At 43.0% G+C, this 26,142-nt stretch overlaps 5 protein-coding genes across 5 annotated transcripts in view; 3 read left to right on the forward strand and 2 right to left on the reverse strand.

Moving 5' to 3' along the window:
* Nucleotides 1-2: 2 nt before the first annotated feature.
* LOC148169532 (NEDD8 ultimate buster 1-like) lies at nucleotides 3-2,226 on the forward strand. The gene is made up of 7 exons (XM_088043966.1): nucleotides 3-266; nucleotides 314-573; nucleotides 612-1,162; nucleotides 1,208-1,508; nucleotides 1,553-1,784; nucleotides 1,828-1,960; nucleotides 2,008-2,226. Exons 1-7 carry the CDS (start codon nucleotides 129-131, stop codon nucleotides 2,181-2,183), a joined length of 1,791 nt encoding a protein of 596 aa, XP_087900092.1. The 5' UTR covers nucleotides 3-128; the 3' UTR covers nucleotides 2,184-2,226.
* On the reverse strand, nucleotides 2,190-9,995 carry LOC148169533 (cilia- and flagella-associated protein 44). The gene is made up of 14 exons (XM_088043971.1): nucleotides 9,796-9,995; nucleotides 9,596-9,758; nucleotides 9,407-9,552; nucleotides 8,504-9,362; nucleotides 8,158-8,454; nucleotides 7,839-8,109; nucleotides 7,566-7,791; nucleotides 6,751-7,518; nucleotides 6,401-6,587; nucleotides 5,063-5,251; nucleotides 4,156-5,014; nucleotides 3,936-4,110; nucleotides 2,850-3,887; nucleotides 2,190-2,802 (listed from the first exon to the last, which is right to left on the reverse strand). The coding sequence occupies exons 1-14, from the start codon at nucleotides 9,993-9,995 to the stop codon at nucleotides 2,223-2,225; spliced, it is 5,958 nt and encodes a 1,985-aa protein (XP_087900097.1). The 3' UTR covers nucleotides 2,190-2,222.
* Nucleotides 5,451-6,404, forward strand: PI31 (Proteasome inhibitor 31 kDa). The gene has a single exon (XM_088043970.1). It carries the CDS (start codon nucleotides 5,545-5,547, stop codon nucleotides 6,373-6,375), a length of 831 nt encoding a protein of 276 aa, XP_087900096.1. The 5' UTR covers nucleotides 5,451-5,544; the 3' UTR covers nucleotides 6,376-6,404.
* Nucleotides 9,996-11,366: 1,371 nt separating the features above from the next.
* Nucleotides 11,367-13,952, forward strand: LOC148169535 (G protein-coupled receptor moody-like). The gene is made up of 3 exons (XM_088044000.1): nucleotides 11,367-11,723; nucleotides 11,854-11,994; nucleotides 12,950-13,952. The coding sequence occupies exons 1-3, from the start codon at nucleotides 11,680-11,682 to the stop codon at nucleotides 13,779-13,781; spliced, it is 1,017 nt and encodes a 338-aa protein (XP_087900126.1). The 5' UTR covers nucleotides 11,367-11,679; the 3' UTR covers nucleotides 13,782-13,952.
* ft (cadherin-related tumor suppressor fat) overlaps nucleotides 13,950-26,142 on the reverse strand; it is a 64,693-nt gene continuing 52,500 nt past the window's right edge. Inside the window, exons 6-8 of the mRNA XM_088043999.1 lie at nucleotides 24,697-25,633; nucleotides 16,795-22,141; nucleotides 13,950-16,742 (exon numbers count right to left, since the gene is read on the reverse strand). Of these exons, the coding sequence (XP_087900125.1) occupies nucleotides 14,171-16,742; nucleotides 16,795-22,141; nucleotides 24,697-25,633 (8,856 nt within the window). The 3' untranslated portion in view covers nucleotides 13,950-14,170. The remainder of the gene's footprint in view (nucleotides 16,743-16,794; nucleotides 22,142-24,696; nucleotides 25,634-26,142) is intronic.

Raw genomic sequence — 26,142 nt, forward strand, 5'->3', positions numbered from 1 at the left:
TGTGAAACTAGCTCGGTATTGTTGGTTGTCAACCTCACATTTTAAACTGTCAGCTGACGTTTGTAAACAAAATTAGTCACAGGGAATGACTAGAGAAATCCAAACAAAGAAGCCGAAAGCAAAGAGTAATGAATTCGTGCAGTGTAAATCTTGAAAAGGAAGACCTAATCTTACAAGTTAGAGATTTACTACGTAAAAATAATGTGAAATTGTGGTTGCCTCCATATTACAACAATGAAGGGGGTCCTTCCTGTGATAATTTAAAAGTAATGCGTAAATTTGTCGTAACTTCCACTAACTTTATTTCTTTTAGAAACTAGCTCAGGATTACAGCACCATTGTCAATACTACTGAAGACGAGTGCTATGAAGCTATTCTTGAACTCCAACACAATTCTTTGGAAAATCTGAAACAAAGCACCCACTATCAGGAATCTGGTGAAGCCACATTAAAAATAAAAGTTTTACATCCCAGCAGCCCACCTCATATCCTCACCAAAGAGATGTTACTATCGTCCCTAGGCTGCGACATCAAAAATATGATAGCAAAAGAAATAAACCTAACTCCTGATAAGTAAGTCTGGTGATAACAACAACTAATTTGCCCCTTAGATTAAAATTAATCCACTCAGGGAAAGTCTTGACTGATACGGACAACCTCTACAGTCAAGGCGTCAAAAACGGTCAACAAATTCTTGCGATAACATTATTAGAATCTGAGATGAAAAAAGAAGAAACTCAAATTCTTGAACTTGAAGGCATAAAAACAGACTCTCGTTTGCTAGCCCAGGATAACCAGTACATGGAAATTGAGGATCAGTTTGGTAACGCTGTTAAGATTCCTCAAGAAGAGAAGCGAGCTCTAATTGTTGCTATGGCGCTCCACGAGAAAGGACGCGCCGCTTTAAAACGCGAGGATTATTCGCGTGCACTGGTTTTGTTCCTTGAAGCAGATGAAGAATTTAAACGATGCCACTCTGAGATTTTGAAAACTGTCGATAACTACGCCCTTCTCGATTTAGATATTGCGTGGTGTTATCTGTCTTTACAAAGCGTTGTCAATTTACCAGAGGCCTACGAAAGACTCAAAAGATGCGAAGATCGATTTGAGAGCAGTTATGGGCATAATCTCGAACGCTTGAAGGCCGTAAAAGGAGTCACAGGTGCACCAATGTAAAACTCAACAAAGAGTCAATTTCGGTTTTTAGGTAACGAGGCTGCTCTGTTGATGCGACTCCATCTTCTACAAGGAATTGCACTTTATCATAAGAATAAACGGAAGGAAGCACTCGCTCTTCTTAGAACGGCTAAAGACGAGTTGGCTGTTCTGAAAGTGAATGATCAAAGCATGACCGTTTTGATAGAACTAGGATACTCAATGGCTGAAGCTAGATTAGGTCTGCGGGCCACTGGAGGCGACGTCAACAGAGCCGCCAACTACATCGACGAGAATCGAAACAGTAGACTTCAAGCGAGGCAGAAAGCAAAAGCTGAGGATATTTTGCAGAGGTTGGCTACACTTGATTTAGAGCTCTTTTAACTGCAGATTTTAGAAAGAGGATCAAGTTGGGAATGTGTGCTGACGGCAAGCAGTACGTTGATCCGAACTTTGTCAAAATTCTGGTCAACATGGGATACAACAAAGAAGCAGCTCGCTTGGCGTTGAAACACTGCAACAATATAATATCCGATAGTATCCAATACATTCAAGAGAATCCGCAGCCTGGACCGAGTCAGAGTCGCAGCATCGAGTTTTTGGCGCTCATTAACGACTTAGTACCTGAGGTAAGTTGGGTGTCTGAGCGGACCGCAGACTAAATTTCAACAGTTGCAAGCCGCTGGTTTCGACTCTACTATGGCGAAGTTAGCGCTTCACAAACATGGTGGTGATATTATGCTTGCCGCTGAAGATCTTTTAGCCAACAACGGAAGTGTTGACGCAGATATGTCAGTGCTGAATGGTAAAAATGTGAAAAATAATTTCAATTTGATTAATTTGGCTTTTTAGATATTGACAGTGAGGCGAAGAAACACGAAGAGAATCAAGAGATGAAAGAAGAGGCGTTTAAACGGATAGCTGGTGATATTTCCATGGTTGATGATGATCATTTGGATTTAACTCTAACTCAGGAGGAGGTGTTTTTAAACCAGTATTTATCTCTGCTCGAAAAAGATCGATCGTAATTGTTATGAAGTCTGCTTCGAATATATTTTTCTAGAGTTTTAATGGTCTTTGATATAGTACAACAAGTCCACACCGGTGTCGAAAACGTCTTGAAGAATCCCTTCCAAGAGCTTTTGCGCTTCTTTAGTACGCACCATGCGGAGGAGGTTTTGCCGAGACAACTGACCCTTGAGATTAAGTTCTGAAAGTTTTTCATCAATCAGTTCCAAACTCGAGTCTTCGGTGAGAACTTCAATCGATATTTGATCAAGTAGTTTAGCTAAAATTTGAGTGACCACGGCTTGAGGATCTCCAACTGTTGCTAACGCCTCCTGTAGAATTTCTTCAATGATTTGTTTAAGGCCGTACTCTTCATATTCTGGGGTTTCCTCGGGTTCCCCTACAACATACAACTGTTCTGCAGTTTCCTCTATGACGCCCAACTGTTCTTCGCTAGGTTTTAGCGGTAAATTCTTCACCAAATCTTGAACCAAATCAGCCATACTAACACCACGCATCAACGAAGCAAGAATATCCTTGATCAAATTTTGTTGCGATTTTTTTGATAAACGAACTTCGAGCGTTTGTAGGAGTTCATTGATAAGTTCCGTGGCGACTTCTTGAGACCTCTCGCCCAACCTGAAACAGTAAAAGCAGTCCACGCTTTGTTATCTTCTTTGACTTACGTGGTGGGGATGATGATCTCTGTAGAAAACGGTTTTCTAGCTGTTTCTTCCTCTTCGGGTACTTCTTCAAATACTTTCATGTGTTCCCACACGTTCGTCACTTCTTCTTCTTCTTCTGCTTGTTCTTTTTTGAGAGGTTTTGGTTGGAGTACCATTCCTTTTGTTCTCAACAACTTGATCTCATCTTTTAGTTCTTGTATCTTTTGGTTTTGTTCATCTACGATCGCCTCAAGTTTACCGATCTCGTCGTTGTAAGTCTTAAGAACGCCCTCTACTCCCATGAGTTGTTGTTTCTTCTTCCCCTGGCTGATGAGTGTTTGTTCCAGTTCAGTTTTCTCCTTCACCAAGAACGAGAGCAGCTCTTGCTGGGAAGTGTTGTAACGCAAAGCAAAAGTCAATTCTTTCCGAGTTTCTATGATTTCATCTTTCCAATTTTGCAACTCGACAAGATACATTCCTTTTATGTCCATTGAAGACAGCCGCATGTCGTGGACGATCTTTTTTAAGATAACTTCTTCTAGGTCGTGTAGATCATCCTTACCAAACGAGCGTTTTAGCATGGCTTCTTCAACCTCGTTAATATCAATCATTTTCCCAAATTTGATTTTCATGGTATCTGCGATTTCTTCTTGTAACGATTTTAATTGTTTGGACATGAATGCACAGTCTGTGGTCATTCGAGCGAAGTGTCTCACGTTCTGGTGGTGTTTCCTTATTTGGAGTTCAGTCTCATCCTGTAATTCTTCTACTCTTTTGTATAACTGAGAGAGTTTTGTTTTTGAGAACACAAGAGTGCGCATAATACCACTCATTTTGTTGTCAGGAGTCAGATGCTGTAGCTGATGAAACTTCAAGACAACCGTACACCTAACTTCGTTTAGTCTGTATTGTTTTTCTCTCTGGAAAGCCTCTAACTCGTTCTGACATTTGGCGAGCTCTTTTTCTATCAGCACAACTTTTTTGTTCTGCATTTCTATTTGTTTCTTGAAGATTTCCAAGTTTTTGTAGGTGTCTTTGATTTCGAGTTCGATCTTGTGCCTGTGAATTTCACAATTATATTGTTAAAAGTACGTCAAGAGGTGTTACCTTTCAGTTCGTAGACTAACAGTGAAGTCGTAGGTTGCTTGTTCGCAACCGTGCGGACACACATTCAGATCTTGTTTGATAATCCCAAAGTCTCTAGAATCGATACTTTTACCATCATCTTCCTCTTCCGTCGAGGAATCTGAAGAAGACGATGACGAGGATTCGGAACTTGAGCCTAAAAATTGTTAAGTAGGAAAGAGGTACTTAGTTAGGATCTCACCTTCGCGAACAACTTTTGGAGGCTTGTACTTTTTTTTGTACACTTTTCTTAAAAACTCAAAGAACTTGTTGTCCAAAATTGCTTGTGTGAACGTGACTTGCATCGTCTTGATGTTCTCTTGTGCTTTTTCTATATCATTGTTGGCAATTACCATTTGATTTTTTATATCTTCTATCACGTCATGCATATCTAAAACTTCTACATTTTTCTGGTTGACTTTCTCTTGCAGCGTGTTTTCTAATGCTTCAAACTCCCTCAAAATGTTCAACTCTTGCTGCAAAGTCACGTTGAAGACATCCATCAGCTTTGCGTCGACATCCACGGTGAATTTCTCTGTACACAGAGCATCCAGTTTTTCATCAAAATTTTTAATTGTCTTATCAATTAATAGAATAATCTCATCCTGTTCAAATAGTTTTCTTTCTAATCTTCTACTTTTGAGATCGGCCTCCCACGCCGTATCTTTCTTCTCGTTCTTTGAAACATTGCAAAGGGTTTCAAAGTCGAGTTGCGCGATATCTTCAGTGTCATTTGCATCAAACTTCTTTGTATTTTTGGGTAAGACTTGACTCTCACGCTGGTCCAGATCTCTTGGTTGAGGCACAATAAAAATCGGCTTGGTCTTCGACTTAGACTGATCTTCAAGCTCCAGTGTTACTGTAATTTCGAAATCAAGCTCTGGAAATTCGGATTGTGGCGATGGCGAGACGGTAGAACATTCTTTTCTCAAATTTTCAGGAATTTCTTTATGGATTTCTTCCAACTTATTTCTTAGATCTTCTAATTGTTTTCGAATGCGCTGCTTTTCTTCTCGCATAGCAAGGACTTTTTTGTTAAAGTTGTATCGGATCAGATATTGCTGCATTATGTACGTAATAAAAAAAAACGGTTTATTTAATGAGTTTACCTGTTCTCTGGCCAATAGAACTTCTTTGTACTTTTTCACAGTGTTTTCACGCTGCTCTTTGCTGGCTCTGAATGAGGAATCCGATTTTAATTTGTAATCACCAATCGTGATTTGAGCCAAGGCCAAGGCCGCGTCGTCGTCTGGATGGTTTACGCCATGGACTGGCTTCTTAGCGTTGAATTCTTCCCACTAATTAGAAAAGCCCTTTAGAAAAAATTGAAACCCGACCCTGCCTTTTTTTACTTTTTATATACTTAATTAATTGAGTCATATTTTTGCAACGATCTTATAGAAGTGTAGATCGTTTTTAATAAAATGAAATCTTAAATTAAATTTGAATAAAAAAAATTTAAAGTGGGAGTGATTGCGTCCTGTGGCTAGATACGTCAAAATTATAAACATAACCTCGACGCTAAGTTTTGAATTGTCATCGTAAAAAAGTAGTTCGAAATCTTAGTGCCACTGTTGAAAAACGTAAAACCATGGCCAGTTCTTTATTTGGTTGGGATCTGGTAATAAAAAGCGTTGAATCAGAGCTAAAATCCAACGAAGACATTCTCCTCTGCTTCACTCATCTGGTGCTTGTTTCCAATGGCTTCAAATGCATAGGTTTGGGTGAATCCAAAGTTCTCGATGGTGACGAGAAAAAAAGCGAAGCCCTTCCTCCTGGTTGGAGTGAATCTTATGCTATACGCTACGTTCATCAAGGTCGTTTGTACATCCTCAAAGGGACAAGGGTCAGTGACGGCCTTATGCTCAACCTAATCCGTGTGGACGAACGAACCACTTCTTTTGTACAATTCAACAGTAATCTCGTTGCAAGTCGTACCGGAAGTCTCGCTCAAATGCTACCCCGACACGCCGACATGATGCAAGAACTAAAATCTGATTTGATAGAAAAAGTGGTCCATTCACAAAACAGTCGCGATAGCTCGAGTCAGACGAATCCACCGCCTACTCAACCACCTGTCTCTCCGCTCCTTGTCGACCCTTCGCCTAGTTATCCTCACAGAGGCTTTGGGCCAAGAGCGGGTGTGGGTGTCGGTGTCGGTGAATATGATTTAAATCCTTTTGGCCGCAATCCAATGGCTTTTCCGAGTCCCATGGGTGGAGGAGGAATGTTATTCGAGCCACCTCGCGGGGGGCGGTTCCCACCAGGTCCGGAATTTGGGCTACCACCAGGGGCGGTGCCTCCAGGCGCAAGATTCGATCCGTTTAGGCCCCCAGATGTGGACCGGTTTCCGAGAAGACCGCCAAATAGACCCGATAATGATGAATTTCCGCCGCCCGGTTATGATGACATGTTTATGTAATACTGTTTAATAAATTTTTTCTTACCATTTCTTCGCGTTTTTCCCATTTTAATTTGCGGTTTCTATATTTCTGAAGCAATCGCAAGAACTTGGAGTTCCCGGTCATGTCGAATATGGATGGGCTTAAATTTAGGAGGAAATACTCAGGACCGGACTCTTTAGTTTTCTTTACTTTGATTGCTTTCGGAGGGGCAGCAGGACGCTCCAACGGCCTAAAGCAGCGAAAAAAGTAAATGATCAACTCGGAAAACTTTAAAATTAAAAACTCTTCCAGGTCTCTTACTTACTGTCCATTCTCTTCATCCTTTCCTACTGTTTTATAAAGAAAGCGTGCGCAAAAGAAACGTAAAATTAGTTACCTACGCGTTTATTTACCTGCCTTTTAACTCGTCTTCTAAAACTTTCTGTTCAACAATCTTCAACATCTCTTCATACAGAGGTGTCAGTTTATTTTCTCTCAACATTTTTATTTCGATTGGCTGTTGCAACCCCGTCACAATAATCGGATTGAACACCAAATCATCGATGTAGTACTCTTTCAATTTTGTCATTTTTAATTCCGATTTCTGCACATCGAATGCCAATTTCCTCTTCACTAGAGCCATTTCTTCGTCGAACTTTTGGTGAAGATATGCAGTGACACGATGGTCAACTTCTAACCTTTCAGAAGCAATCACTTGACTAGGAAGAAGACTCGAATTTCGCCTCAAAAGCTTGAAGAAGCGTTCTCTTAATTTTCTGAGTTTTTGTCTATACACTTCACGATTCCTAGCAGCTAGTTCGTCGATGCGATCTTGTTCTTCCTTCAAACTTGCTTGTTCGATGCTCAACTTATCGTAATTGGGGTGGTCCTCAATGACTAGTGGTACTGAAATTCTTTCCGAAATGACCGGATAATCAGTTTCCGGTAAATAATCGTCGTTTTCAGGTTTGAAAGTGTAGGAAAAAACGTTTCCATCGTATCCTCCAGTGAAGAAAAACGTTTCGTCGTAACTGAAACACATGCTTGGAATAAAACCATTTTGGTTGTCATGCATAGGGATGCTCCAGTAGTCCGATAAGTCTCTAAAATTCTCGTCTATTATTTTGTTGACGCGGATTTCCCCGTCTTGCATGGCAAAAATTAGGTACTTCTTGTTGTAACTAGAACATTGAGCTGTTACGGTTGTTAAGAACTGTCAGAGGAATACTTGTAGATGTAACTACTGATTTCGACATCATCTGCGTCATCTACCATGCGAAAAAAAGTTGGCTCTTCTGATTTCTGGTCGATTTTGTACTCGTAGATGTAACCAGCGTCGTAACCTCCCATCGAGAGCCAAATTGTGTCATCTTTAGTGCTCTGCATCCAGAGGATTCTGTTCGGAACTTCGGGAATATAAAGAGGTTCTAGTTCCTCCTCGGTTTCAGAGTCGGCTACAAAAATTTTAATTTTTTTCTTGAATAGTTAAGAACATTCTCACCAAGAAACACCTCTTCGTCAATATCCAAACCAGGATTCTCCTTTTTGAGTTTCTCCATTTCCACTCTTTTCCTCGCAACTTTCTTGTCTTTCCTAGCTTGGATCTCGGCTAATTTAATATTTCTACGAATCTGGGCTTTATACGATTTGAATTTATTGACTTTCGATTCAATTTTGAGGAGGTACGAAACTTTCGTGTAGTGTTGAGGTTCTTTTTTAACCTGTAATTCGACGATCTCTCCGTGAAGACAACCAACCAAGAGCACGTCGTCCTAGAAATAAAAATCAGATAATCGTAGTAAAAGACTTTGAAAGGGTACTTTGAAGTAATTCCACGTGAAGCAGGTCACTGCATTCGGTACGTTGATGTATCCGATTGGTACCAACACCACGTGGTCTTTCACCACAATCTTAAATAAGAAAATGGTAGAATCTTCACTACCGCTCACTAAAACTTCGTTCGTTGGGTTGATGGTAATCGCCGTGATGGGTTTCGAGTGAGGTTTTTTCCATTCTACCACAAACAAATCATCGTATTCTTCAGTTATGATTAAGACGGAGATACGTATTGTACCATCGTCAAACCCCATGACGATTTCGTCACCGCTCGGTACCAACTGTAACAACATTGTTGAGAAAAAGTGTCTTAAAGTTTGCTTTCTGTACTTTTGGTGGTAGCCAGATCATGCAGGTTCCTTTAGCCGGGAACTGATAATCAAAAATCATTGTTTTATCTAAGTAGTTGTATACGTAGACCCGACCGTCTTCGCCTAAACTAGCAAAGAAAGGCCCCCATGGGCACGCTGCTAACGACACGACTTTACCAGCGTGACATTTATACAGTTGAATTGACGGTTTTGGGGTTTGTTCACTGTTGAGATCGATGATCCAGATTCCTCCGTTGCCATCCTGAGCGAAGAAACTGCAGTCTTTTGAATCTGGGTACCTCTTCCTGATGCACATTAACATTAGACCGGGTGTGTAGAAATCATACGTTGGTTCTATCTGGATGACTCTGTCGTCGTCAGGAGGGTCTGCTTGGTCGATTTTTTCGTACCACCAAATTTTAACATGGCCATCCATCGCTACTGTCATTAATTCTCCATCGTTGTAGGAGAGTTGTACGATGGGGCCTTCATGACACTTCCTTCTTAATGTTCTAAAGACTTCCAATTTAATGAGTCCAGCATCCCAGACAAGGATGTTGCCCCATGCGCATCCAGAAACGACTTTCTCATCAGGCATTGGCAGCACCCCTAGAATATCTGAGAATTCTGTTTTACCAAATCGCCCCAAGTCTCCTTTAAGTTTGAGCCCGGTGAAAGTCGTCGCCATCTTCCAGAATTTAATATGGGAGATCCCGCAGGTTGTTAGTTGACCGGGAACAAACGGAGAAAATTTAACTCTGCACACGTCATTTACGTAAGATTTGGTTCTCAATAAAATCCGGCGTTTTTGCCAGTTCCAGATTGTGATTAAGTAATCGGGTTCGCCCCCTTGAGACACCAAATAAGTACCATCAGGGCTAAAAAACTCGGTTAATCTATGTCATGAGGTGAGGAGTCAAACCTAAAATCTAAATGAGAGTAGAGTCTCGAAGAGCCCCCTTTCAAAACACATAAAATGTCCATCGTGGGCCACTCGTAGATAATAATCAATGGGACGTTACCATTTTCGGCAACAGCCACATGATTAAATTCTGGATGCGGATTAGCCTTAAATCACGCAGTTAGAGCAGATACGAATATTAAAAAGTACCTTAATGTGTCCTATGCCCCCACCCAAAGCGCTGCGCCGGAAGGAAATGGTTTTAGATGGAACGTTGAAGAAATTAATAAAATTTCCCGAAGCAAATAAAATCGTGTCTGGATCGGGAACGGTCAAGTTAAACAGTTTTCGACAGTTGTAACCAAAAGAAAAGCTATTTCAGGTAAGTTTTTCCGTTAATTTTCTCTTACTGAAATTGTAAAATGTCCCCTTGAATCGTACAATTCTCACTCCGAAACGGCCCTGAAATAAAACTCTGCGAATTATACACACTCCAGTGTTCATCTTCATCCTCCTCTTCTTCAACTTCTTCTTCTTCTTCTTCTTCTCCTTCTTCTTCTTCTTCCTCGTCGATCGGAAGATCTTCCAACTCTTCGTCAGTCTCTGACATTTTAGATTGATCGATTCCCGTTGTTATAGTTTCAGGGCGCTCAAGGTAATTTCAGCACAGGTGAAAGCAGTGCCTTTGTGACAAATTCTCTCATGACTAATGATCCAACACCGTAGTTTGGCGTTAATTAGTTCTTAACGCGCTAAGGCTGAGGTCAATTACTTTTGGCGTTTGCTGTATTTAATTGGGATGTCGTAAAGACAGTTTATGTTGCGTTAAAAGCTGGAGACTTTTATCTGTGACGTAAACGGAATCTGGAGACCACAAACTTGAGGAAATAGTTATCTGCTGCGTAAACGCCGAAGGTTGAAAGTGCTGCAATGCTTTGGCGATGCGTTGGGAGTGTTGAAACCGCAAGTGTTAGTTCAGAAGTCGCACTTTGATTTATGATTAATGCTTTACGGGCTTCGTGCGGTTTTAATCAGACTTTCTTTGTATCAGTCGGTTTTTAATTTACGACACGTTTAGTAGAAACTTTGTGAGAAATAATATCTTTGTTTATGACTTATAAGTCTTATAACGTTATAACCGAACAAAATTCGTTGATCAGGTCAGATTTTCATCTGACTCTTTTGAGTTTGAAATTTGTAATTGGCCAGATTTTGCCATCCAATAAACAAAAACCAATGAAATAGTTCCAAAGAATTTCTATTGTTCTGCACGCATTTATTTGTTATCATTTATCAGTTTCGGACGTTTAACCAATGAAAATCGAGTTGATTCACTTGGTGCGTTTTTTATTATAAAAACTACTTTGATGAAGATAATGCCAGCCAATAAATGAATTTCTTTTTTGGGTTTAAATCCGATTTTTATCACATTCTCCATTTTGCTATAAAGAAAGGGAGGATCTTTCAAAAAAAATTCTGAAATTTGTCTCTTTTGCTCTAAAAGATTGAAATGGGGCTCTAACAATAAACACATGAAAATTAGTAACAATGCCTGATTCTGTTACTTATAACTACCATAATAACTTTTATTTAATGTTAAAAATTTTTGGTATTCGTTAAATTTTTCGTTGTCATCATTTTGTGTGATTTTATTTAAATAGGTTGTTACTAATAACCGCATGTTTGCTCTTTAAATACCTCGGAGTCATTTAAAGAAATTATCAAAAGTCAACGGAAATTGTGGCTTTTAACACGTCGATCCTCGGACAAACAGAACGTTATCACTCATCAAACACAACACCCTCTAGGTGAACGCCCCGAAGAAATTGAGGACTTTGCTGTTCAGGAAAGAAACTTCATATTTTTCAAACGCAACAGTTAGGTCACCACTAATGTAAACACAAGTCATAAATTCGAACATATTGTTCTAATTATGTTTGTCAGCTTGCGATCTCTTCGGTTGTCGACGCTCTGACCCAATTCCATCGCAATAGTTTTCTTGGCAAAACTCTTCCTTTTATTTACGTCCTCTTCCTTATCAGTGCGTTTTCCCTCAGTACTATCGCCGCTTGCTTCACGAGAAGTCGTACCAATTAGTCACCGAAAGACCGTCCGGCTAAACACAATGATTAATAAAATGACTAAGTCTTGTAAATGCGGGTTTTGGTCAAGTCTCCCATTCCACCCAGTCGCTCAAGTGTACGCAGTTCGCTTTTGATTAATCCCAATTAAGATTAATTTTTAACCATCCTGTGTTGTGAACGAGGGAGCGCCCCCATAATCACGTACCAACGATGGACGAAGGAGCAACCCGATCGCAGTTTTCCGACCTGGTCCGGTACGTTTTTCCCTATTTGTAACCCTGATGTTTGTGTTTTTTGGGCCGAAACATGTGGAGCGCATGTGTGTGGTGCGACTATGGGAATTCACTGTGAATTGTTTCGTTTAATCAGTGCCCTTTTTCACAGATACTCGAGGGCCATGCTGACCCTTGCCGGTATTGCTACCCTTGTCATCATGGTGGTGGGTGTCATTGGAAACCTTCTTACTATTGTTGCGCTGATGAGACACAAGAAGATTCGAACGGTGGCGGCTGCGTTCATTGGCAGGTAAGGAGACAAACTTTCTAACAATAAGTGCGGATTTCTTCCGAGAAAAGCGGTGATGAATAACTCGGTATTTTAAAGAGCGTGCAACAGGTAGAAACGACAAAACCTTGAAGCGTGATTCAGGTAAATACGTAATATATGACGACGGTTCATTGAAATATTTATTTATAGTGACTGTACAATTCTACGCGGAAAATTCTATCTTGCGTAAATTTACTTAGATCGAAAATTTCACCCTTGAAACAGTAAAATAAATATTTTGTCGACACATTTAATTCGATATCAATGAATGCAAATAAGCATTTTTGAGAATTAATCAAACCGTAAAAATTTATCAGTGCGTAAATATTTGCGGACTTCTAGTATTTATCATTTTTTTCAATTCAAACATTATTGAGGGAAAAAAAATCGGGAATACGCACACGCTTATTAGAAACTGTGGGAATTATTTGTTCCCACTTTGTTCCCAAATGAAATATTACCCCAACGTGGTTTATTGCACACTTAATCGTAAACATGTGTGTCGAATATATCTTGGAAAGCAATTAAAACCGCCATTAAATTTTTATATCACTTGCATAATACTTTTTAGTTAAATGCTACTTTATAGTACAACAGTGGCACTATTTTGACCGGAAGTAAAGAGCGGAATTTGGTTTTAACGCTCGTCAAATGAAGATAAATTTTGAAATTCCCTCAACCAAGCGGGAGAATGTTAAATAAACAAGATAATTAATAAAGTTTGGACAAAATGGTGCTTCCTCATAAGTACGCCCTCGATAATGCCGCGATTGGTTGTCAAATATTGTAATACATAAAAATGCAAAGCAAAAAAACTACAAGACAATAACAACGAATTGGGATAATGTTTGCAATAGCAGCAATAAATTAATTAGGTTCGTTCTTCAAGTCAATTTTGTTCCCTGGACAATATGAATTTTACGTTTTTTTTCAGTTTATGCATCTCCGACTTGATGTTCTGCTTCATCGTCCTCCCCTTCGCGGCCAGTCAGTTTTTCCACGGCACCTGGATCCACGGCAACGCTCTCTGCACTATAATCCCAGTTCTTCGCTACGGTTGCGTCGGCGTGTCTCTCCTCAGCATCGCCATGATTTCCATCAATCGCTACATCCTCATCGCGTGGCCCCACGTCTACTCTCAGATCTACACTCGTACAAAAGTGGCCCTCTACATCGGCGGGATCTGGCTCTTCAGTTACGGTCTCCAAATTCCTACTCTTCTCGGTGTGTGGGGAGTGTACGGTTTCGACAAGAAGCTTGGAACTTGCTCAATCAACAAAGACGAAAACGGTCATTCGTCCAAAACCGCACTTTTTATCATCGGTTTTGCCCTCCCGTGTATTATTATTGTAGGGTGTTATGCTAACATTTTCTGGGTGGTGCGGAAGTCGCATAAGAGGCTCAAGCAGCATAATTCTGGCGGAGATTACAAGAGGAGTGAGATGAAGATCACGAAGATGGTGTTGGTGATTTTTGTTTGTTTTGTGGTGTGTTATCTGCCGATTACTATCGTTAAAATTTTTGATGATGATGTGAAACATGCCCCGCTGCATGTTGTGGGTTATATTCTTATTTATATTTCGGCGTGTGCGAATCCAGTGGTGTATGTTACAATGAATAAACAGTATAGACAGGCATATTTGGATACTTTGAAATGTAAGATAAGCAGCAGCGGGGACTCGCAACACACACCGAGTCCCCACAGCCGGACGCACATGTCGGTCGGATATCTCAAGTCTGGAGTCAACAACTCGCCCAAAGTCTGAAGACAAAGCAGTATTCTTTATTTATTGTGTTTATGTAAATACCAAAGTACAAATCGATGTATGCCATTACCTTACATTAAGGATTTTATACTTGTACATAGAATGTATGGTAATTATTTCTAATAAAGCTGTTGGGAGTTGAAGGTAACAGAAACTCACAAACAATTTTTACAGTTAGTTTTATTAATTAAATATTCATTTCTACACTGTTGGACTTTTTAGTAAAAAATATGTACACAAGTCTTAAGTATAGGAGGACGCATCATCAGACGCGGTATTAATTTACATAAAAAAATACAAAAAATATGGCAAGAAATTACAAGACCCTTGATACAAGGTTTACGTCGTCGTTAAAAATTGATTTAAAGTCTTTGAATACGGCACTAAAACTATACATATTCCTCGGAAGGCTTGGGCGCGTTCGTCAGCCTTAACGAGGATGGCACCCTTCCATTCACAGAGTCAGGTAACTCGGCAATGTCTTTAAACACCCCAGCCAAACTCTCAAAGTTTGGTCCCCAATTGAGCAAATAGTCCCATCCTAAAGCTGTGGTCGCCGGTGACCCCGTTGACGGTCGATAAAGCGGTCCTTCCAACTCGTCATCGGAAGCCACCAACGTGCTCATCGATCCCCGATACGAAGAATCAAAACCGTCGTACGAAGGCAAAGGGATGTTGCTTTTGCTCCCTGAACTCGAGTCGTTTCTTCGTGAATCAGGCTCGTTGCTTTTGTACTTATCACCGGCTAAGCTCGCGTTGTCATACTCGATTTCTGAACACGTGAAGCTGTCGTTGCCGCTTTCATCGGTGGTGGTGGAACTGTGATGTGTGGCTGGGACTGGAGAGTGGTGTAAGTGGTTGAGGTGATTGTTGCCGCCCCCACGTGGAGCTTCGCTGGAACTCGAAACGGCGTCTAGAGTCGATACTAGACTGGAAGTTCGAGGTCTTGAATTGAGTCTTTCTATCTCTTCGGCGGTCAACCCCATTCCACTCGAAGGGTTTGAGACAGGAGGTGGAGCTGCAGCTTTTCGGCTGCTGGAACTTTGGCCACTGAGTTGCGACATGACGGGGCTGTTTAAACTCCGCTCGCTGTTACTGTGGAGGACGTCTTTTCCGACGCCACCAGAGCTTGATGTTGTGGCGAGCAGCGCACTCTGTAGCGGCTTCCCACTGATGTCGTGGAGGGTCAGAATGCGCGGCTGCTGGGCGCTCATTTCGCTGCTAGGACTTAAACGAGCTAATGGAGTACTTTGGTGAGGCCGCGAGCTCGGACTAGTGACAGGAGGCGCTCGAGGGGGATAACCCGTGGGGTGATGAGGAGAATGGCGATGTTGAGCTTGCGCTTGTGCCCCCGCGTGTTTGTGGTGGTAACCAGCGACTGGTGGAGGTGTCGCTTTGTATTTTCGCACTCCACCGGCTTCTCTGTAACCTTTATAATGGTAAACTATATCGATGTCGGACGGCGCGATGGAGCTCGCGTTCTCCAGGTCGTAATGCTCCGGAATCTCCGAGTTTAGATCATTGGGACCGTGGTCGTGGTTGTGATTAGACGTGGGTGGTAGCGGTGGATGGTGTTCTTCTCTCATAGGGATACTTTTACTAACAACTTCTCTTTCAATGATGTCGGGTCTTTGGGGTCGAGGCAATTCCCCTTGTACAATATCTCTTTCTTTGTACTTTTTAGATAACAGTTCGGGGCCTACAAGGGGATGCCCGCCGATTCCTCTAATCACGTCACCATTTTCAGAGTGATATCCCAGGGAGTTATCCCCAGAATGCAATCCTCGCCCCAAGACATTATCACTAACTGCGTTCAAACCATTGGGACCCATCATGGTAGCAGCTCCGTTTTGTTTACTATGTATTCCTGATGGACTTCCTGGTGCGCCTCCTTTTTCTTTGTGTTGTTTTCTCAATCTAAAGACTACGAACGAAACTAATATGGCAACAAGTAACACCACAAAGAAAACGATGACGAGAGTAATCCCGATGCTCAGAGGGTCAGTACTGGGGGCAGCCCCAACTCCCGTAAGTCCGTTGCACTCTCGACTGACTTTCCCTTTGAAGACCACTTCGTGGAAGATACTGCCAGAGCCATTAAAAGGTTGGATTTCGTTGTTAATCGTGAAGTTGGTTACGCAACCTTCGAATGGTTGCGGAACTGAATCTCGGGCATAATAGAAATTGCGTTGTGCACCCCCCACTGATAAATACGTGAGGTACGGATCAATGAAATCGTGAACTCCAGCTGAATCGAGCTCATCACCGAGGCGCACGCCGTCAAGTAGAATTTCCAAACCTCGACTATGAGAGTGAAGGGTTACATTGTGCCAACGCCCATCCGTCACGCTGGCGTGGCTAGCAGTCATGTTAACACTAGTCGACAATTTACTTATGTACACGAGTTGTCCGTTGATTAATTCTACTGAGGTATACTGTTTATTGCTGGTGGCATAAAAGAGCAACCCTTTTGCTTGTACCGTCCTGAACAACAAACTAACACTTTTAGCAGGCGAGTCGCTGGAACGTTTCTGTCGCTTCCATAACGTAGAGCCACCATACAAGGCCTCCAACAATTGCATTCTCTTGTGTTTCTTTGAAATTACGAACTCAACAAAGCCCCCATCACTCAAAGCAACAGGCTGTAGAGCGCTGTGACAATTGGGGGCAATAAGGTTACTTCCACACGTGCAACTGACGGAACTCCACCGATCAAGACACGTCCCGAAGCCCAAACAAGGATCTGAAGAAACAGCAGCACAAGAACCTCTCCTAGCGCACGTGTTTTGAATCCCTTCCGCTTGCAGAGGATGACTCAGATTAAGAAGGCGTCCATTGACGGAGACGCTGTGCACGCAGCCCACCAGGTCATCGGAATGTATTTGTCCGGGACGCTCCAACACAGGATCTGCGCTGTTCAAACCTCCAATCAGTAGCAGCTGATTGTTGAAGTTCAAAGTCCTGAAAAGCAAGAAATGTTATATGGGAGCGGTGTGATTAATCGACAACTTACCCCGCCGGTCCAATGTCATCAGCGTAACAAGAATTGTCACCGGGACGGCATTCTTCGCATACATCACCATGTTCCGTACAAGGAGCGACACTTAATGACACCACTCGACCGTTCCTAGTCGCGATGATTTTGTGCCAGCTGCCATCGGCGAGGTTGTTGTTTTTGCCGCCGACGCTGATGGATGTGACGGCGGTCCGGGCGCCGCCGAAGGAAAATACGGCACGCCCGTTTACCAGCTCGACAGCAACGAAGTCGCTACGACCACCAGTCTGCAAGCCATAGTTATACACCAACAAAGAATCGGCTTTTGTCGTGGAGAAAATAAAAGTGATGTCGTTGGTAGCGGCGTCGAGAGAAGGAAATGCCATGTAAGAGAGTTCCTGGAAGCCGTACGTGGATTTTTCGCAATGCCTTCCATATCTTCCGTCCGTGCAACTGCATTTATATCCAGGTTTCAAGCTCACACAGAGACCGCCGTGGAGGCAAGGGTTGGGTCTACAAGAATCGGCAAGAGCTTCACAATGATTGCCGCGATAACCAGGGCGACAAAGGCAGAAGAAGGAGGAACCGTCGGGACTTTCGCGGCAGGAACCACCATTCTGACAGGGATTTTCAGAACAAGCGTCGCCACGTTCCATTTCGCAGTATCTTCCGTCTTTGGATTGAGGACAAATGCAGTGAAAGTTAAACCCTTGGCGGCGACATTGCCCCCCTGATTTACACGGGTTCGGTTGACATGGATCTTGTCTTTTATTACAGTTTTTACCGGTGAAGCCGTCAGCACATTGACAGTTGTACTCGTGGACCACCAGCGGCGAAGTAAAGACAATATTCTGACTGTCAGTGACTTTCGTTGTTCTTTTAACAGTAATGTCTTCGGTGCAGATGCCTCCATTTTCACAAGTGTTGTCGTTACAGGGAGAAAAACCGATTTTTATGTCGTTAGTTTGGAAAAGATTTGAGATCGTTTCACGTTTTTTCAAGAGTTTTTCGATGGTGTAGTCTTTATTGCGATAAATAAGACCGTTTTTGATGGCCACTGTTAGTTCGAGGCCTTCGTCGATGTCATGAAGACTGTAGAGAATGATAGTTTCACCCGATTGAAGCGACATCTTCAAGACATCCAGAAGACCGCGGTAGTTTTGAGACAAGAACTGTTGGCTGGACACGTTGGCGATTCTGATGGTTATCGAGTTGTCAACTGTTTCGTTGGTAAACTTGACGAACTCCACCGTGACTGTGGAAATGACGTCAGGGTGTTTCCCGTCATTGCCGGAAACGGAAAGAGAGTAACCAGGTCCTGGTGTTACTCTGGAGGCGTGTAAATCACACCCTGAAGGAATCGAAAGCACTCCAGAGATCGTGGGTCCTTGAAGGACTTTACATTTGTAGTCACCAGTAATATCGAGATCGTTCGGATGAACATCTGCGATTTTTCCGATAGGGAAGGCCCCATTGAAGGCGTACACCAGCACGTGTACGGATCTAGATGTGGATGGACTGTCGTTTTGATCCAACACTTCGATGATGACGTTGTGTTGGGATTTCATTTTCGGGCTGCCACTGTCTTCTACTTCTACCAGAATATCCATTTGTGGAATCGCTTCTCTGTCCAAGACTTTTGTGGTAACCACAACTCCGGAATGTTTATCTATTCTAACGTAGTCTCTGTGTTTTCCTCCAATGAGTTTATACGTGAAAGGAGCTCCATTTGGTGGTAAATCTGGGTCTTTAGCTGCTAAAGTCATAATTCTGGTGTTTGGGGGCTCATTCTCCATCACTCTGCCCACGACTTGAGGAGGATCAAAAATGGGACCGTTGTCGTTAATATCGGTGACGTGGATCTTAACAGTCGCCGTCCCCGTCTGTGGAGGCAACCCTGTATCTATCCCTCCTACAACTAAAGAGTACAGTGGAATGGTCTCTCTGTCCAAAGCTCTTGCAGTTTCAATCTCCCCAGACTGAGGATCAATCTTAAAAACTTGGTCAGTGTTGCCCCCAATGATGGAATAACTAAATTGGTTATTCTGTGGACGCACATCTTTATCAACAGCTTTAACAACAGTAACTTTGCTTCCAACATTCGCTCCTTCGGATATTTCAACTTCGTACAAGCTTTGGAGGAATTCAGGTGGATCGTTACCATCTTGCACTTCAACAATTACCTGAGCTTCATCAGTGTCGTTACCACGAATCCCACCTGCATTTTTCGCCATGACAGTTAACACGATTCTACTTTGGGTTTCTCGGTCTAAGTTTCTTGAAACGCTGATAACTCCTGTCTCAGAGTTGATGCTGAACCCGCGGTCGTTGCTAGAGCCCACGAACAAATAGTACACTTTACCATCATCGCCAGAGTCTTGGTCGGTTGCTTGCACTGTTCCTATTTGAGTTCCGACTTCGGTGGATTCAGATACATCGAAATGGAAAGCTGGTTGTATAAATCTGGGATAATATTCGTTGACACCGTTTACATGGACGCGGAGCTCAGCAGAGCTGAACATGGGCGAATCTGGGTTACTAGCAATGATGTTCAAAGAATAAAGAGTGGTTTCTTCGTAGTCGAAACTGTAGCGTGCGGTGACGCGTCCGGTTTTTGCGTCTATGGCAAACATGTCTTTGTCTGTGCCTTCAGAGATTGAGTATTGAATTATGGCGTTCTTAGGGGAGTCAATATCGGTGGCTTTGACTTGGTAAACGAAGCTGTTGGGTGGTAAGTTTTCAGAGATGTACGCTTCGTAGACTGTTTGGTTGAAAGTCGGAGAGTTGTCGTTGATGTCTGTAAGAGTGATGGTGAGCATCGCTGTGGTTCTATGAGGTTTGAACCCTAAATCTTCAGCGGTTATGTTTAAATGGTACTCTTGTATAGTGTCGTAATCTAGCGGTTGCAGAATAGTCACAGCTCCCGACACTGCGTCTACAGCAAACTCTTTTCTTTCGTTGCCTCCAGAGATCTTATACCGTATCATTCCGTTAGGACCTTGGTCATCATCCGACGCGTTTACTGTTAAAATCGTAGAATCCAGAGGCTCGTTCTCTGGAACTATCACTTGGTAGCTCAAAGCCGTGAAAACCGGAGTATATTTATTTTCACCCGTCACAACTAGAATAACAGTGATTTCATCTTGTTGTGGTGGGACTCCTCTGTCAACTGCTCTCACTCTGAGGACGTATTCTTGATCGACTTGCTTCACTGGATCTGTTAGTGTGATCCAACCGTTATACTTATCGATCGTGAAGTGTTTAGAACCGTTTCCTCCAACTATCGCGTACTGTATTTCAGCGTTGACCCCGAAATCTTGTTCGTCTCTTGCTGTCACTTTCAGCAAAAGCTGTCCTTCATGAGCATCATGTGGTACTGGTGAAAGATATTCAAGTTCATCGAACTTCGGCGCGTTGTTGTTGGCGTCCACGACGTTAACAGTAACTAAACACTCGGAAGACATTGGTGGTTTTCCATTATCAGTTGCTAAAATCGTCAGCGAGTACATATTCTCTGGTGATGACTCCAACTGCGTGTATTTGTACCGCAAGCTACGCTTGCTGAAGATATCGCCAGATGCCGGATCTACTGTGAAGAGATCCGACGGCTGCTGCAGCGAATAACTTATCACAGAATTGGGTCCTTGTTTGTCCCGGTCTGTCGCTGTGACTTGTCCTACGAAAACAACATCTCTTTGGAGTTCAGGGAAGTTAAAGCTGTAGTAAGAGTGTTCGAATTCTGGCGCATTATCATTCTGATCTTGAATTGTTATAGTAAGAGGAGTTTCCGCTTTCCATGCTCCGTCCACGGCCGCCACTTTTAATAAATACTCATCTTGTTGTTCGCGGTCTAAATGCCCCACAACTGTCACGTTACCACTAATCGCGTCTATCTTGAATTTCTCACCAGGATTTTCGGTGAAACTATACGTGGCGTTGGCGTTTTCCCCAATGTCTCTATCAGAGCTGGTGACTTGGATGACAAATGAGCTGATTTCGGCGTTCTCAGTCACGTTAACACTAAAGAGGCGACTGAAGCGAGGAGGATTGTCGTTTTTATCGATAACAGTAACGAGGACGGTGGCGGTCCCGGTGAGTTGAGGTACTCCTTGGTCGAGAGCTTCCACCACGAGTTCGTAGTTGGGAACTTCTTCACGGTCTAAGCGAGTGTTGGTGTAAATTTCACCGCTTTCGGAATCGATTTCGAAAGCCCCTTCGAAATCGTCGGTGAGTTTGTAAGTAACTTGTCCGTTTTCCCCAGAGTCGATATCAGTAGCTGAGACTTTCACCACGAGTTGTGGGGGCGCTTCTTCTTCTAAAACCGTCGCGTTGTATAGGAGGCTGTTGAGAACCGGAGGATTGTCGTTAGCGTCGGTTACGTTGATTGTGAGTTGAAGAACAGTGCGAAGCGGCGGTGAGTCTGAATCTCTCGCTTCGATCCACACTTCGTATTGGGGAGACGTTTCGTAGTCTAAGCCTTTACCGGCGACTTGAACTTCGCCTGTGTTCTTGTCCATTGTTAAAGCTTCCCCGACGTTGCCACCAGCAATTGCGAATCTCACATTACTTGGAGCTCCTTTCTTCGGGGAGGTTGCTTTGAATCTTGCTACTAGTTTTCCGGCTTCCACGTTCTCAGCTAAGATAAATCGTGTCTTAGCCGGGGATGTGAACGCTGGAAAGAGATGATCTGGTTTTAGGAACACTCTCAACTCCGTGCTTGTTTTCTTGGGGATTTTCCCACCGTCTTTGGCTTCGATCTCTAAGTTGAAAACGTTTGTCGTGGCTTTTCCTAGGTCTTGTGCAGCTTTGATGACACCACTCTCCGTGTTTATGGTGAAGTTCTTAGCGTGCTCCCCGGTTAGAGAGTAGGTGATTTTGCTATTGGCACCGACATCTTCATCTGTAGCTTTGGCACCGAAGACAAACTCCCCCGCTTCCGTTTTATCCGAGATGTACACTTCGTAACGTGTGGAGGAGAAGCTGGGGGAGTTGTCGTTTTCGTCTGTCACCGTGATGGTGAGATTCACCGCTGCTGCTCGTGGTTCTGTGGCGGAGCAATCTTGAGCCATTAATGTAAAGTAGTAGATGTCAGTTTCTTCTCTGTCGAGGATGGCGGCTGTGGTGATGACGCCGGTGTCTTGGTCCACTTTGAACTTGTCGACTTTCTCCCCCAGGAGACTGTATCGGATTTTCGCGTTGAGTCCCACATCTTTGTCAGTCGCTGTAGGTGTGAGGACCCACGTGGATAGTGGGGAGTTTTCGGCGACGGTGGCGTGATACGACTGTCTTCGGAATTCAGGACTGTGATCGTTGACGTCTTGTACGATGACCTTGACAGTTCCAGTCCCGGTCAAAGGTGGAGACCCTGCAAAGAAACAGACCAAATTATGATTCCGTCGGTGTGAACATCGCATTCGGTGTGAATTTAAATAGGTGGATGAGTGACAGTGCTGTTAAAGTCCCACGGCCTTCGCCGGCCAACACTCGAATGATAATTATATGAAGAGACGGGGATTTGTTTTTCGCCGTTGGATAAATAATGTGTGTAAAATAACAATTTTATTAGGCATGCTGTTTGACAGTTTAACTAATGATTTCGACTTCCGCTTCGGATGGATCGTTTAGCATGTCCAAGAAAAAGCTAGCACCCATGCATATTGATGGTGCCGCATTACCCACCGACAATTAATTACGATAATTCGTTGCGAGTAATTGCAAATACAAGTATGCGCGAAAATCCGCGACATGACTAATGGCCCCGTATTGAAGAATTTATGCGTGCGTTTTGGTTTTGTTCGTTCGACGACAAGACATCAACGTCAAATATAAATGCAGTTTAATTCCCGCTTTGAATTAAGACGGATGGTGGCCGCTGGGGCGGAGTCTCAAGATGATGGCTCCAACCTGTCCTCTGACGCCATGTTCCCAGCTGGAGGAATAGTCAATGTTGCGGAAACGTTTCAATTTCGTCGATAGGGATAGAATCAGTTTTCGGGCGAATGCCTTCTGGCATTGCATACATTCCGCTGCGCCTCTGACATAACGGTGCCTTATTGCAGGTACATGCTAAATACGGTCCCTATTTATCTATCGCACATCCCATTACACGAACGCGAGATATGACGGAGTTAGCAATTCCGAGCCGGAGGGCGAGCAGGCTCACCGCACATAACTAGGTTTGCACTTTGAAATTCATTCGCGGGTCAGGTGGGGTCATCCGCCCCTCAGCTAAAACAAACACAGCAACCGTATCTTCGAACCCCGGAAGGACGAAAATTCGGCGTTCATTACGCTTTGTCTTTCACGTTACGATCAGTAATGTAGATGCTAATCGCGGTATCGTGAGAACGTAGTTCTCTTCGTGACAATTCATGTTGGTTTAAGTGACGGCCGCTGGGGTCCGTGCACGGAGAAGACGCCGTCCAATACACACCCATTTCATTTCTCATGAGGGGCGAATAGGCAGAGAGAAGACACCTGCATTAGCTATACGATTCCGAGACGGAGGAATTTTGACGATGGCCTTTTGTCCAAAGCCGATATATATGATCTGGTGGGGAAAAACTGACGGCCTGTTTCTAGCTTTCGGAACGCTGCTCAAATTAACTTTGTTATGAATGAAGAAATGTGGGAACCATTGAAATTTGCGAAAAAACGCTTCTATAATACTGGAAATTAGAAGAAAAACCAGCCGAGTTTCTCGCATAACTATGTCCATAAAAACGAGATCCAAGGTTATACCTTCATGCAAATCATGAGACTTGTCGTTATCAGATGGAAGTTCCTCAACGCCACCACCTTCACAAAGTGTAACGAACTTGTCATGTTCCACAACATTAGCACTAATTATGCAACAATTAAGTTCCAAACAATGGTCGATTGTAAGATCGTCGGAAATGCAGTGCGTGCTTGCACCTTTAGCCCGAGAGCGCGCGTTGGGCGTTGGTTGAAAAATATGCGTCCGATCATCTAATGGAATTTCGACTAGAAAAGATCAGCCGTCGTTTCTTGTCCGTGCTTCATCGTCAGTGACAGAAGGTTTGCGATAAATAATCCTGATACGAATCGGACTCGGCGCGGCTGTATAGAAAAGACGGGAAAAAAAGTACTTGACCCGAGTTCAAATCTATAATAACTTGAGGCAAGTATAACAATACGCGCAGTGCACGATCTGTCTTGTCTCCATTTAATGTAATGTTCTTGGTTTATAGATATTGCCGATTGAGGCCCTCGATTTAGACCGATATCGCGGACAACTTCCTGGTGCTGACAAATTGCGATCTTTTATCGGTAGATCTCCCAGACGAAAATTTCCCGGTGCAAATCCACTTGAACTCGTTTGATGGATATTTCCATTAAATCAAGCGCAGCGGTGTTGACAAGAAAATGACTTTTCATGAGACAAATGCGCACAACATCCAGTTTGATTATTACTTACCATCCAGTGGAATATATGCGTACTTATAATAATAAATTGCTCGATGGCGCAAAAGAGGAAAAAACTGTGGTGTTGCCAAGCTACTGCATTTCTCAAATACTCATTTCTATTATTGGAGATATATTTTACGACCAGTGGCTTTGATCAGTGGCGGAACACGCGGCAGAGGTCAATTTACAGGTGCGACAATGACCAGATACTACATCGAACTTTTTTCATGTTAACATGTCATAAAGAATCACGTTTTTGCAACAGAAAATTGAAAAAACAATGCATTAAGAACTTATTTAGGGATACAACTAAATTAATTAAAAATAAAAAAAACCGACTCGTGTGAATGTTGGCTTTTATTACACAAGACCTCTCCTAAAATAGAAATGTTAGAAAACGGACTTCGGACTACAGCAAAGGCATGACTAGACTCTGAAGAAACTGCATTTTTATCATTGTCTAAATAGTTAGATATCAAAGTTTTCCTTTACCTGTATCCATTGCGCCCAAAGACAGCGTATACTCCGCTTGCACCTCCCTGTCCAAAGCCCGGAGCAGCGAGATCTCCCCCGTGGAGGCATTTATCCTGAACGTATCGGGTTTGCCCTCCTTTATAAAATACCGCACCAGAGAGTTCAGCGGCGGCGTGTCGGCATCGTACGCTTGCACCGTAATAACGTACCCACCATTGGGCGGAATTGTATTCTCCATAACGTAAGCCAAATACGGCGAATCCAAGAACGTGGGTGGGTTATCATTGATATCCGACACGGAGATGACAATTTCCGCCGTGTCGGATCTCACCACGTCTCCGTTGACATCCTCGGCACAATCCTCCGCACGTACCGTCAACACATAGCGCGATTTCCTTTCATAATTGAGATTTTTCGCAACGCGCACCACACCTGTATCTTCTGCAATACTAAAATCGCGATTCGTATCACCAGAACTTATGGAATACCGCACGCGGCCGTTGAGACCGTCATCCACATCAGTAGCGGACACTTGGAGGACGCTGGCACCGATGGAGGCATTTTCAGCGATGGAAGCACTGTATTGTTTAGGGTCGAACACGGGGCTGTTGTCGTTTTCGTCGAGGACTCGCACTAAGATTTGGGTTTGGGTGGCACGTGGAGGGTCTCCACGATCACGAGCGGTCACAGAGAGGGTGTAGTTGCTGCGGGTTTCACGGTCGATGCGGCCGGAGACTCGGAGGAGGCCGTCGACTGGGCCTAGAGAGAAGATACTAGAAGTGAGGAGGTCGTTGGCGAGAGAATACTCGATGTAACCGTTGCGCCCCTCATCTTTATCGACGGCTTTTACGGCCATAACAACGGTGTTGATGGGGATGTTTTCGACCACGGAGGTCTCGTTGGGGGTGATGAACTCGGGGGACATGTCGTTCACGTCTTTGAGGATGATGGTGACCTGGGGGAGAAACATGAAAGATCAAAAACGGTGTTCTTTGAAAATATTATTTTAACATTTTTTGTATACTGATAAGAATGATGAGCAGCAAACAAAATCCATACTTTTTTTTTACTGGAAATAGCTCCAATGTATTTATTATTACAGTAGAACCTCGATTATCCGGGTGCCGATTATCCGTGGTGTTCGTTCGATTTATTCGTGTCTCGATTATCTGTGTATTACACAAACCGAAAACCAACCACTTCGTACTTTTGCCTCCAATGGTGAAAATGTAATTTTGAATTTCACGAGTAACGGTTAGTGTAGTTTCAGGAGATTTAAGTCAGTGCAGAGAGCAAAAACAAAATTATCAGTTAAAATGTTTGTCTTAGAATAGTAGTGTTCGCAAACATTAACAAAAATGCTTGAAATAAATTCTTTTGCAATGTAAATCTTCATAATTAAAGAAACTGAAAACTCAATTAGAAGAGAAAACTTTGGGACCAAAAAAAAGAAATTACTGAAAG

The sequence above is a fragment of the Gnatocerus cornutus genome, chromosome 8 (genome assembly GCF_029298725.1).
Source record: "Gnatocerus cornutus isolate USDA-ARS CGAHR chromosome 8, icGnaCorn1.1, whole genome shotgun sequence".
Lineage (NCBI taxonomy): Eukaryota > Metazoa > Arthropoda > Insecta > Coleoptera > Tenebrionidae > Gnatocerus > Gnatocerus cornutus.

Bases quoted from the DNA above. Each gene is read 5' to 3' on its own strand.
- PI31 (XM_088043970.1), top strand. From the start codon at position 5,545: ATGGCCAGTTCTTTATTTGGTTGGGATCTGGTAATAAAAAGCGTTGAA.
- LOC148169532 (XM_088043966.1), top strand. From the start codon at position 129: ATGAATTCGTGCAGTGTAAATCTTGAAAAGGAAGACCTAATCTTACAA. The intron at 1,163-1,207 runs GTGCACCAATGT...TTCGGTTTTTAG, and splicing joins GGCCGTAAAAGGAGTCACAG to GTAACGAGGCTGCTCTGTTG. The intron at 1,961-2,007 runs GTAAAAATGTGA...TTGGCTTTTTAG, and splicing joins AGATATGTCAGTGCTGAATG to ATATTGACAGTGAGGCGAAG.
- LOC148169535 (XM_088044000.1), top strand. From the start codon at position 11,680: ATGGACGAAGGAGCAACCCGATCGCAGTTTTCCGACCTGGTCCG. The intron at 11,724-11,853 runs GTACGTTTTTCC...CCTTTTTCACAG, and splicing joins CAGTTTTCCGACCTGGTCCG to ATACTCGAGGGCCATGCTGA. The intron at 11,995-12,949 runs GTAAGGAGACAA...GTTTTTTTTCAG, and splicing joins GCGGCTGCGTTCATTGGCAG to TTTATGCATCTCCGACTTGA.
- LOC148169533 (XM_088043971.1), bottom strand. From the start codon at position 9,995: ATGTCAGAGACTGACGAAGAGTTGGAAGATCTTCCGATCGACGAGGAA. The intron at 7,792-7,838 runs GTGAGAATGTTC...AAATTTTTGTAG, and splicing joins TGACGAAGAGGTGTTTCTTG to CCGACTCTGAAACCGAGGAG. The intron at 5,252-6,400 runs GTAAGAAAAAAT...TTTTCTAATTAG, and splicing joins GGGAAAAACGCGAAGAAATG to TGGGAAGAATTCAACGCTAA.